The 12,549-nt window shown below is 51.9% G+C and overlaps 1 protein-coding gene across 10 annotated transcripts in view; it reads left to right on the top strand.

Annotated features, from left to right (window-relative positions):
- The window catches only part of MAP4 (microtubule associated protein 4), a 152,512-nt gene that overhangs the window by 70,068 nt on the left and 69,895 nt on the right, over nt 1-12,549 (top strand). Inside the window, exon 1 of one of the 10 annotated variants that reach the window (XM_042022286.1) lies at nt 8,628-8,909. The exons of the other annotated variants lie outside the window; for them this stretch is intronic. Coding sequence (XP_041878220.1) covers nt 8,870-8,909 — 40 coding nt within the window. The 5' untranslated portion in view covers nt 8,628-8,869. Of the gene's footprint in view, nt 1-8,627; nt 8,910-12,549 lie in introns of those variants that run through there. 10 annotated transcript variants of the gene reach the window in all.

The following is a 12,549-nucleotide window of genomic DNA, read 5'->3' as shown; positions in this document are numbered from 1 at the left end:
TGAGACAGTTCAACATCAGAGCACGGATCTGAGGAACAGCCCCTGGTTTGTTTGCCTTGTCCCCCGTGTCCGTGGTGGCTGGGTGGGAGCTCCCCCGGAGCAGCCCTGCTTTGGGGTGAGCTGCTCCCTCAGACGCCGGGTTCGGTGTCTCAGGGCTCGACCACAGGAATAAAAGCACTTTATTTGTTAGATTTCCAGAGGAAAATCAAATTGGCAGGGTTTATTTCAAAACATCAGAAACTCCTTAGTGAGGAATTAAAGAATTCCTAGAAAACTGGCTGCCTCTCTGCAGGGCTGTAAATTAGAATGATTTCAAAAGAGCACAGACAGCGTGTCATCTTCCTCCTTCTCAAGCAGAAGCTGCCTGAATAAACAGTAATAGAATTGTAGATTCTTCCGGTATTATGTAAATGCCTTCATGCTTTGATGTCCCTTGTGTCATTAGTTTGACACTAGCTGGAATTAATGGCCATAAAACTCTATTACAAACGTGGCAGTGAGATTTCTCCTGACTGCTTCTGATTCCTCCTGCGAGCTCCTCGCTGCCTCTGCCACAGGATTGGGAAAGCTGAAAGTAGGTCAGGGCGATGTGTGTGAACATGGGCTGCTGGAATCGCAGCCACAAACAAACAGCACTCGAGTGCTGAAGGGAAATTTGCTATTTTAAGCCCTTATTTCCATTATCACCATCTCATTCTGCACAACAAACACGTGGGGGGGGCTTTGTGGCTGTGCACCCACAGGTGGGATCCAGGAAGGAGGAGAAAAAATACGTATGAGTATATACAGATGTATATATGTGTGTGTGTTTGTGTGTTTCAAGGGTGACAGTAAATATTGTCACTTCTGAATGGCTCCTCTCACGTGAAGCAGAGTGCAAGTGCCAAAATGTGCAGGTCAAAAGAAATGAAGCATTTTGCATCCAAGCAGCAATCAAATGCTGGGATTCCGGGCTGGAATTGCCGATACCGTGTGGCGGAACGTGGGGCAGGATTACAGGGATGTTATCCAGAGCTGCCACACTCCTTGCATATTTGTAATTCCTTCAGAGGGGCTTCCTCACTGACAGCTCTTGGGGCAAGTGTTGGCTCCCAAGCTGAACTAAGGAGTTGGGATGTTCTGAACTAAAGAGAAGGGTTAATCATGGAGCTGCTGCATGGTTTCCCTTAGGACAGCTGGGTGAGGAAAGGGGGGAAACAAGGAATAGGATAGAATTGGCTGTTTTTAGGCAATAAAAATATGAGCAGGAGGGAGAAAAGGGCAATAAATTTAAATTCATCTTGGCAGTCAGGGATGGCAGGAGTTAAATCTGTTGGGAAGGTGAAGTGCTACAAAACTAGTGGAGGGAAGTGATTTGTGTGGATAGGAAAGACATTCACAGACCATTTCCAAGGAGGCTGTGTCCAATGCTTTTAGGCGTCTGGAAGAAAAGGAAGAAATTAATAAAAATGGAAGCAAGGACTTAGAGCCGGAGAGATTTAAGAGCTCCCCAGATTATGTGCACAGTGATTTACAAGCACCGAAGTGCAGGAGCCAAAAGAAAAGGATTTCTCATTTACTGGAGATAAGAGAAGGTTGGAAGAAGGAGAAAAACTGTGAAATGGAGGGGGAGATGGTGCACAAGAGGCTGCAGGGTTCGGCCCCTTGCCTGCTTTAGTTCTGGTGTTTATCATTTGATAAGGGCTGGAGCACAGGCTCCATCCAGGCCAGGGATCAGCACCTGGGACCCAGGGGAGCTCCAGGAGGGGGATGGGTGTTCCCAGGTGATGGAGAGGGCAGGCACCACTCTGGGCTAGGGGAGTGAAGCATTATTCATTTGTAACCCATTTCATTAAAAGATGCTAGAACAAGTAATGACACAACCAGAAAGAAGCAGCTGGAGTGATAAAAGTCTGAGGAGGCAGCGGACGAGGTGTAGCTACAGCATGGTGCAGTGAGGAGGTTTTCTTCATGTATTTTATTTGCCATAAGTTTTGAGAAGAGTCAAGAGTTTTGTGCCCTCCTCAGTCAGAGAAAATAGCTCTTGAGAAGTGCTGTTAGTGGATCAAGTGAGCTGGTGTGTGGACCTTGTTCTCCTTCGTGGTTCTGTAAACAGTGACTCTCAAAGGAGCACACTCGGAGCTCGTGATCCCCAGCAGAGACTGTAAGTGCTGCTTTTACGTATTTCTGTTTTCTTCTCTGGCCCTGATTGCATTAAAAAAAAAAAGAATTCAGCTCTTGGATGTTGTCAGGGGAGGATTTGGGGCTGCAGCAGCTCGGAGCAGCCGTGGCTCAGCGCGGGGAGCGTCGGCCGTGTCCTGCCGGAGTGATGGCTGTGGGAGCTGGGCTCTGGTGCTGCTCCAGCTGCTCCTGGGAGGGCCAGGATGAGGGAAACAGTCTGGGGACGTGGGGAACATGTGGTATGTTCCTGACCCTTGGAAAGACAGCTCAGATATCAGCCTGTGGAGAGAACAGAGCTGCGCTGGTCTGTCTGGTGTGGGCACAGCGTGAGGAGAAATCCTGGGCTGCCTTAGGATCTGAAGATAAAGGAGCACTTTGTGTTCAGCTGAAGAGAAATCTGCAGATTTACTCTTTATGGTAGTTTGGGTACATGTGGTTGGGTCTCAGAAGGATAAAGCTTAGGGAAGGTTTGGGTTCTTCAACAGGAGGTAGCAGATCATCAGCAGTGGGAAGTAGGGGATATTTTCATTTGGGAATTTTGCTGACTTTTTATACCTCAGGCATTTTTTTTTAATCCACTCTGTGGCTCTTGGATTTCCTGGGAGCAGGAAGCACTTTGCAAGTCCCAGTCCTATATGCAGACTGGCAGCAGATGGTGGTTTGGCTGCTCTTCTGTGTTTGTGGTGTCCTGAACCCTCTGCAGGTGTTGGCATCACCCCAGGCTGCAGCTCAGGATTCCCTGAACTGTGTCTGGTACCAGCCCAGAATCTTGGCTGAACTGGAGGCTATTCCTGGGCCTCTTACTGAGCAAGAGTAGAATCACAGAATCATAGCATGGTTTGGGTTGGAGGGACCTTAAAATCCATCTGGTGCCACCCCTGCCATGGGCAGGGACACCTTCCACTATCCCAGGTTGCTCCAAGCCCTGTCCAGCCTGGCCTTGCACACTTCCAGGGATCGGAATCCACAACCTGTCTGAGCAACCTGTGCCAGTCCTCTGCTCCTCATCCCCAGGGAGTCACCGCTCGCCTGGGAGGTACCAGGGCACGTTCTGCAGCTCACAGCTCCATTACAGCTGCTCCTGCTCATGCAGGTCCTGCCCACCTTCCAAACTCTTGCGTTCCTTCTCTGACTCTGGTGTGTGTCAGGTAATGTTTGCTCATCCTTCCCCCCTCTCCAGAGGCTATGGGGAGATCTGTGTCCCTGTTCCAGAGACTACTTCCATTTTCCTGGGGCAAAGGAACTTCCAGACCTGCCTTCCTTGAAAACCCCTCCAGGGTGGCAATTCCTGTCTCCCTGTATCCCTGTTTGAAGGGTTTGAGCACCAAGCTCAGCAGTGACCTTTGCTGAACGAGCCCTTACACTGGTTCCTTTCTGCTGCCTCTGCTCTTCTCCAGGGCTGCCGCTCTGCAGTGTCCTGCACTTCTCCTGACCCAGGATTAAAGTGGAGCACGGGCAGACTCCTCAGCGTGAGCGAGTGCCACGGCTGAGATCTGCTCCAGCCTCTGGCCCATGGAGGAGCTCATAATGCAGCGTTTGAACTGGAGCATTCCCTGAATCAGGATAAAGCTGGTTAAATTTGGCAGCAGCCCTTTCAGGGGACATAGCCGTTCCCAGCTCGGAACGCGGGCTGACAGCCCCGCGGGTCACAGCTGCCTCTGCAGACTGCACTGTCACTGTGGGCCAGCACAGGGGACACACTGTCCCTCTCCGGGGTGGCACTGGGCATGGGGGGGCTGTAATTCCCCCCAGAACTCTTCGGAGTTCCTTCCAGGCTGCTGTGGGAGTCAGGAGCCTTCTGTAGGGCATTAAAGCAGCACAGCTCGGTGGGAGATTTCATGGACGTGCAGGTGATCCTTATTTTACACAAAGGTTTTGTCCCGTGGGATCTCTGTCACGTCACTCCCAGCCCTTTGTGTTCCTGGCTGTGAGATCTCCGTGCTCAGGAGCTGTGGCCAGGCTGGACAGGGAGGAGGAGAGGCTCCAGCTGGTGCTCACAGCTCAGCCTGGAGCAAAGGAGGCTCCGGGGGGACCTTGTGGCTCTGCACAAGTCCCTGACAGGAGGGGGCAGCCGGGGGGGTCGGGCTCTGCTGGCAGGGAACAGGGACAGGAGGAGAGGGAACGGCCTCAGGCTGGGCCAGGGGAGGCTCAGGGTGGACAGCAGCAGGAATTTCCCCATGGAAAGGGTGCTCAGGCCTTGGCAGGGGCTGCCCAGGGAGGTTTGGAGTGCCCAGCCCTGGAGGTGTCCAAGGAACACCTGGAGGTGGCACTCAGGGCTCTGGGCTGGGGACAAGGTGGGGATGGGGCACAGGCTGGACTCCATGGCCTTGGAGGGCTTTTCCAACCTGGATGATTCCAAGATTTTGGGATCTCTGGGGCTCTCCCCTGTGCCAGCACAATGGGGTTTGGACAGGCCTCGTGTGCCCACTCCTCACTCTGAGTCTTTTGCCTCAGAATTGATCTAATTTTGACTTCATGCATATCAGGCAAGGCAGCCAGGGCAGGGTGTCCACAGACCTTCCTGTGGGTTCTTCTCCTCAGTTCCGAGGTGGGATGCAAGGCCAGGGAGTGGGGAGGGATTCAGCTGGCTCAGTCCTGGTGTTGCTGCTCTGGGGTTTCCCTGCCTGGGAGACATCCCTACAGATGTTCCTGTATCACCTGCACCTCACGCTGGGCCTGCTGAACAGGTTTGGGGGGTTTTGCCTGGCTGTGGATTGAAATATTCCCTGCCAAGGATGTGCAGAAGGCTCGTGGCTTTAGGAAACAGGAGAACTGCCTTAGTTGTACCACTTGGCTGAGAAAAACCAAGCAAAAAGCCCAAGCAGGGACACCTCCCACTGTCCCAGGCTGCTCCCAGCCCCAATGTCCAGCCTGGCCTTGGGCACTGCCAGGGATCCAGGGGCAGCCACAGCTGCTCTGGGCACCCTGTGCCAGGACCTCCCTGCCCTTCCAGGGAGCAATTCCTTCCCAATCTCCCACCCATCCCTGCCCTCTGGCACTGGGAAGCCATTCCCTGTGTCCTGTCCCTCCAGGCCTTGTCCCCAGTCCCTCTCCAGCTCCCAGCGCTGTGGAAATAAGTCTTTAGTGAGTCTTCTGTTTAAAAATAGAGCTTCAGGTGCCTCTGTTATTAAAAGATGAGGGGTCTGTCGAGGGTGGTTCTGGATGGGGGTCTGGCGAGGTGGGAGCTGTGCTGTCCCATGGTCTGGGATGCTGAGGGATAAATCCGAGCTGTGCTGAGGATTACTCACTTCCAGAGCAGCTGACATTCCCAGCGGGAAGCAGGAGCAGCAGAACAAACATGGAGCAATTAGAGCAGAGGGTGGGAGGTGGGAGCTCTGTGCACCTCCGTGGTTCCACCTCCCAGCTGATGACAGAGCACTCGCTGCCTGCCGGAAAATTCCCTCTGGGAAGGAGAAGTAAGGAAGGGAAAATGCTGCACAAGAAACTGTAGCAACTGCATTTTTTTTTTTACAAGGGAAAGGATGAACCTTGTGTTGAACTTTCAAGTTACTGACTTTGCATCTCTGAAGTTTGGCGATACGGGTTCTGACAGTCATACGCACAGAGCCCTTTTAGCATTCGGGATTATGTAACCGCATGGGATTTCAGAGGGAGAGCAGTGAAACCCTTCTGGAGCTGTCAGCACCCTCTGAAGTGCCCTGCAGTTTCTTGAGGGCTCTTAATAGAGTCCTGATCTTCTTCTTCCCATCTGTACTAGTTTGAAAACAAACCAGTGGGAGGCACCAAGTCAGAATAACAATTTAATGGAAATTAAAGAAAAGGAGGAAAAAAAGGTAAAAGAAAACACTGTCAAACTGACAGAGTCAAGGTACAACCTGACACCCTGTTAGGCAGGGTGGTGGTAGCAGTCTGGTAGAATGGTGGCTGCAGTCCTCTGAAGCAGTGATCCTGTAGTAAAACAGTCTGCTCTTCCTCTGGAAGTCCAGTGGTGGCTGTGTAGCTCCTGTCCTCTGGAAATCCAGTGGGAAGCCGGTGTCTCTGGTGTTCAGCCTCAGCTTATATCCACGATGGGATGCTTGGTTCTTCCCTCTGGGTGGAGCATCTCACAATGGGGTAACGAGTCATGAGGCAGAGTGTTGATTAGGCTCATTAACAGAAGATAGTCCGGAGGGAGTTATCTCTGAGTCAGGCGGCAGGACAATGATGGGCAATTAACAGCAAGATAGTCTGGGGGGAAGGAGGCAAGGAAACACTGCCCCACCTGATTTTAACAGCTGATGGGGATGGTAATAGAATACACTGCAACCCAGGACACCATCCAACTCAGTGGTGGAATTTAATTTGCTTCTCATTGCAGGGACTTTGGAGTGCCGGGACAAGGGGAATGGCTTCCCACTGCCAGAGGGCAGGGATGGATGGAATATTGGGAAGGAATTGTTCCCTGGGAGGGTGGGCAGGCCCAGAGCAGCTGTGGCTGCCCCTGGATCCCTGGCAGTGTCCAAGGCCAGGCTGGACACTGGGGCTGGAGCAGCCTGGCACAGTGGGAGGTTGGAATGAAATGATCTTGAACGTCCCTTCCAGCCCAAACCATTCTGACATTCTATGAAGTTGAAGTATTTTGTGTAACCTCAGCCAGTTTTGGGCTCAGCACTGGCCCCTGGGAGTCAAACTTTGCAAACCCTGAGGTATCTCCTTCTCCAAAACTGAATCTGAAGAGCCTGTGAAGGCTCAGGAGGCTGGAAGGAACCTCTGACATCCTAAGCGTGACACCTTTGCCCAGAGCAGGGAAAGCAGACTCTGCTCATGCTCTGCTCAGCTGGGTTTGGAGCTATCCCCAGGGCTGGACACCCCACAGCCTCTCTGGCCAACCTGCCCAGTGTCCAGTCCCCTCAGATTTCAGTTTTCAATAAAATGGAGTTGCTGCATTTCAGTTTGACAAGAGGGAAGGGAGGGGGTAACCAGCTTTGACAGCTCTGCTCTGGGTGAACTCTCCTCCGTCAGGGCTGCCAGCTTAGTGCTTTAGATACTCTTTAAATGCAAAAACTTCTTGGAATCTTGAGCTCTTATCCTCTTGGATAAAAATGTGCAACCTCCCTTTGGGTGGCTGGGTGACATCTTCTTCCATGTAGTTCCTGTCTGTGCTTATCCCTTAGATTTGGGGATTAGTGAAGCTTGTCTGCAAAACTCACTCACAGGGATTTTCAGACCCTTCACTCTGAACTGAACTAGACAATATTTCATTTTACAAGATGATGAGACTGATGATAAAATATTGAGGGGATATATTTAAGATACTCCCTGTTTGCTCCAAAGCCAGCAGGCACAAAGGGAGCCTGAGCATCTTGGGGGAGGTACCCTGCGACCTTTCAGGTGAGGATTTTGCCTCCCTTACCCTAAATAATGTCTGGAAATAATGTCCCGAGCAAGGGAAGGAGACCCTGGAATGTCTTGGCTGCCTGTCAGGGTTTTTACCTGATGCTCCAGGTAGGTCTCATCCTGTACAACACCACTGAGCGGCAGATTGAAGGAGTGTGTGCCTGAAAATGAGACAGGACATGCAGGCAAAGGTCCCATGAACCCCTCGGATGGGAATCAGAAGTTGCTCCTGATAGTGACTGTCCTGAGCACAGGCAGTTCCTCACACAGGCACCAAGAGCTCCCAAAACAAGTCTAAATCTCGTGTAGAATCCTTAAAGCGTCCAGTCTGGAGAAGGGAAGGCTCCAGGGAGAGCTCCGAGCCCCTTGCAGGGCCTAAAGGGGCTCCAGGAGAGCTGCAGAGGGACTGGGGACAAGGATGGAGGGACAGGAGCCAGGGAATGGCTTCCCAGTGCCAGAGGGCAGGGCTGGATGGGAGATTGGGAATTGGGAATTGCTGGCTGGGAGGGTGGGGAGGGGCTGGGCTGGAATTGCCAGAGCAGCTGGGGCTGCCCCTGGATCCCTGGCAGTGCCCAAGGCCAGGCTGGACATTGGGGCTGGGAGCAGCCTGGGACAGTGGGAGGTGTCCCTGCCCATGGCAGGGGTGGCACTGGATGGGCTTTAAGGTCCCTTCCCACCCAAACCATTCCCCGACTCTGGTTCTGAAGCTCCTTTTTAAGGCTGCAGACACCCCACCCTGCAGAGGGGGATGTGTGTGGGGGGGACTTCCATTCCCTTGGAGACAGATGGGAGTTTCCTGGCATGACTGATAAAGCTTCTGCTCTTTGTGGTGATTCCAGCGAGGCCAACTCTGCCTCCGTGAGGGGTGCACCCACCCCAGGGATGATCTGGGCACATTCCCTGTGAGATCCCCTGCAGGAATGGAGCTCCCAAGCCTCCCTTTCCCCATTTTCCTTGCTGGGAGCTGGCAGGGCCCTCTCCTGGCTGCTCACTCCTTAATTTTGAAGATACTTAACCCCGAGCTGGAGGTCCTGGCCAGTGACCTCCCAAGATTAGCATCTCCTGCAGCGAAAAGGCTTTAGCACATAATCCTCTCCTCGGAGAGCCCTGCCTGGACATTCCCCGTGGGATGTCCTGCGTGACAGCGGCTCCAGGAGCTTGTCCTGCCCCAGGTCCGAGCCCAGCAGGCCGCCCACGGTGGGGAGGTGGCCAGAAGGGCACTTTTGGCTGGATTAGCTGTGAATTGGTTGATGTGACCGTCCTGACCTTTGCAGAGAGATGATCAAACAAACAATTCGACACCATCAGCAGCCCTGCTAAATGTTCCACCCTCGTGCTGCCCTGGGATCAGTGCAGGGAAGGTGCTACTTGCATGGGATCCTTATTTTTACTTTCAGAAGCAAGTTTGCGTTGTAAGTACGTTGTTAATGGTCTTTTTTTCCTTTAAGCAAGACTTTGTAAGCTCTAATCCTACACTGGTTTATATTATCAGGGCTCGTAACCGGATTTTCAGCTATCAGCCAGCTTTAATACTTGCTAAAATTGCTTTACAGGTCTGTGGGATCTGTCAGATTTGCATTTTGTGTGCAGTGCGTTATCTGCTGCCGATGCACATCCGCAGGCACTGGCAGCATTGGGCCGTGGAAGAGTTTGGCTTCTCCTTTTTGCTGCTTTTGTGTCTTTGGTTGGTAGGTCAGAGGCAGAACATGTGTTTGGGGAGGTTGGGTTTGGAACTGAAGCATCCTCTTTTCCCAGTCCTTGGGACCCTGTTCTGAGATCACATTTTGTGTTCCTGGCTTGATAAGGGGAAACTGAGTATTGGGATGGGGTGGGGATGACAAATTAGTGTCCACTTTATGGCAAACAACTTGGAAAACACTTTGGGAATAGCAGAGGGGCTTTTGCTGATGGTGACTGGGATCCAGAAATCTTTGTTGTCCTGGCTCTGGCAGGGGTAGCTCGGTCCTGGCTGGCCCAGGGAGCGGTGCCTGATCCAGGCTTGGCCCTGCTCCAGCCTCTCCCTGCTCCAGAGCTGCCTGGATCTCTCCTTGCACTGGGATTCCTGCTGGGAAGCAGTGGCTGGTTTGGGTTTTTAATTTGCATCTGTTGTGAAAATATTGTGTGAAGAATATTCCAGTCTTGGGTTTAGATTTCGAAGGATTTGGCAGAGGCAGCTCCCAACTGCTCCTGATGCAGCTTCCAGCCAGCTCTGGGGCTTTGCTGGAGCTCAGCGCTTGCAAACAGAGTTTTGCTCAACTTGGTTTCATCTGATGTCACATGGAAATATTTCCCATTACAATTCCTTTTGTCTCCTGCTGCTCCCTCCTTCTCCAGCCCCGGGTGGGGTTCCCCTCTGTACTTAAAGGCATGAACACAACCTGGCTACTGAAAAACCCCCAAAGTGGAGGGGGTTCTTCTGGTTTACCTTTCTGACCCTAATTTTATGTCCTTTCCTGTGAAATCTGTAATCATGCCAATATGCCAAGGTGTTTTTAGTGCTAACAAATAGATGTGTTTCAAATATTTAGAGTTCAAGCAGTGGGTCAGGCTCTCCATCAGCCTCAGTGTGGGTCCAACCAGCACTCAGTTAATGTCATAATATCATAATATCATAGTATCATCTTTGAAGAAGTTCTTGAATGTTTTTAACTGCTCCCAGGCTCTTCCTCACATTGTCAAGGACTTTTAGTGTCCTCTGGGTTTTTTTGCTTTAGATAGTTTTATAGACACGCAAATTACAGGCTCCTGTCTAGAGGAATTTAGGATGGAATCTAATTAAATCTCTTGCTGTTCTGTACCACAAGTAATGGTAAATAATAATAATGTCTCTTGACACATTGCAGTGGCACTTTATCTCCAAAGCACTTTGCAAATCTAAATAAAATATTACCAAAATTACATTATATTACCAAATAAAATATTAATAAAACATTTTCTCCTTTAATTTTCAGCCTTTTAGCTGCTCCATGCTCAGGCAGCGTTGCCCAGGCTGGATTTTCCACGGGACACATGGGGGGTTGGTGTCCCCCTTCCTTTGTCACAGGGCAGGCAGAGCTGGTGTAACCCTGGCCTGGAAACCTCTGTCTGCTCCTGCTGAAGTCAGCCATGGCAAACGGAGTCATTTAGCAGAACAAAAGCTAAAAGCCACTGGCAGAAAAGCGGCGTCCCCGTGCCAAACCCCGCTGCTTTGGGGGCTGCAGCAGCTGCAGGGCTGCTCAGGAGGGGGAGCAGCTCCAGACGTGCTCAGGGCTCGATGTGTTCAAGGGCAGGGCTGCAGTGCCTGCTCTGGGTCGTGTTTACGTGGGAGCCAAGGAGTGGAGGATCTTGTGTTTACTGGAAGTAGCCTTTGATTCCCAGCCTCTGGCCTTCGAGTGCGTGTAAGCGTGAGAAATGCATTGGCTGTGGATTTCCTTGGAGCAGCACCTTTAGAGGCTCTGTTGGACACCTGTGAGCTCCTGCTGGAGCCCAGCGCTGCTCTGGTGGAACTGGGTGGGTTCTTGCTGTGGGACACCCAGGTCTGGACGCTGGGACAGGGGCAGGCAGAGCCTGTGGCCTGCTCCTGCCCAGGGTGGCACTGGGGACGCGGTGCCAGCACCGCTGTGGCCCCGAGCACGTGGCCCTTCCCTCCGTGGGACCCTCACAGGCACCTGAAAAACCCCGGAAAGCTCCTGCCTTTCCCGGGCTGAGCTGGGAAGGGCCTGCTGAGGGGAGCTCTGGGAACGGCCGGGAATGGGGACACACGGAGGGAGGGTCACACACAGAGTGTCACACACACACAGAGTGACACACACACAGTGTCACACAGAGTGTCACACACACACAGTGTCACACACACAGTGTAACACACAGAGTGTCACACACACACAGAGTGACACACACACACAGTGTCACACACACAGTGTCACACACACACACAGTGTCACACACAATGTCACACACACACAGTGTCACACACACAGTGTAACACACAGAGTGTCACACACACACAGAGTGACACACACACAGTGTCACACACACAGTGTCACACACAGAGTGTCACACACACAGAGTGTCACACACACAGAGTGTCACACACAGAGTGTCACACACACACAGAGTGACACACACACACAGTGTCACACACACAGTGTCACACACACAGTGTCACACACACACAGTGTCACACACACAGTGTAACACACAGAGTGTCACACACACACAGAGTGACACACACACACAGTGTCACACACACAGTGTCACACACACAGTGTCACACACAGTGTCACACACACAGTGTCACACACACACACAGAGTGACACACACACAGTGTCACACACACACAGAGGGACACACAGTGTCACACACACACACAGTGTCACACACACAGTGTCACACACACAGTGTCACACACACACACAGAGTGACACACACACAGTGTCACACACACACAGAGTGTCACACACACACAGAGTGACACACACACACAGTGTCACACACAGTGTCACACACACACAGAGTGTCACACACAGTGTCACACACACACAGTGTCACACACACACAGTGACACACACACAGAGTGACACACACAGTGTCACACACACAGTGTCACACACAGAGTGTCACACACACACAGTGACACACACACACAGAGTGACACACACAGTGTCACACACACACAGTGACACACACACACATAGTGTCACACACACAGTGTCACACACACAGTGTCACACACACACAGTGTCACACACACACACTGTCACACACAGAGTGTCACACACACACAGAGTGACACAGAGTGTCACACACACAGTGTCACACACACAGTGTCACACACAGAGTGTCACACACACACAGAGTGACACACACACACAGTGTCACAGTGTCACACACACACACAGAGTGACACACACAGAGTGACACACACAGAGTGTCACACACACAGTGTCACACACACACAGAGTGACACACACACACAGTGTCACACACACACACAGAGTGACACACACAGAGTGTCACACACACACAGTGTCACACACACACAGAGTGACACACACAGAGTGTCACACACA

The sequence above is a fragment of the Corvus kubaryi genome, unplaced genomic scaffold, assembly GCF_017639235.1.
Source record: "Corvus kubaryi isolate FWS band 111438036 unplaced genomic scaffold, C.kubaryi_AGA036_p1.0 37193, whole genome shotgun sequence".
Classification (NCBI taxonomy): domain Eukaryota; kingdom Metazoa; phylum Chordata; class Aves; order Passeriformes; family Corvidae; genus Corvus; species Corvus kubaryi.
The sequence above is the reverse complement of the archived record's forward strand: the minus strand, read 5'-3'. Positions and strand labels throughout refer to the sequence as shown.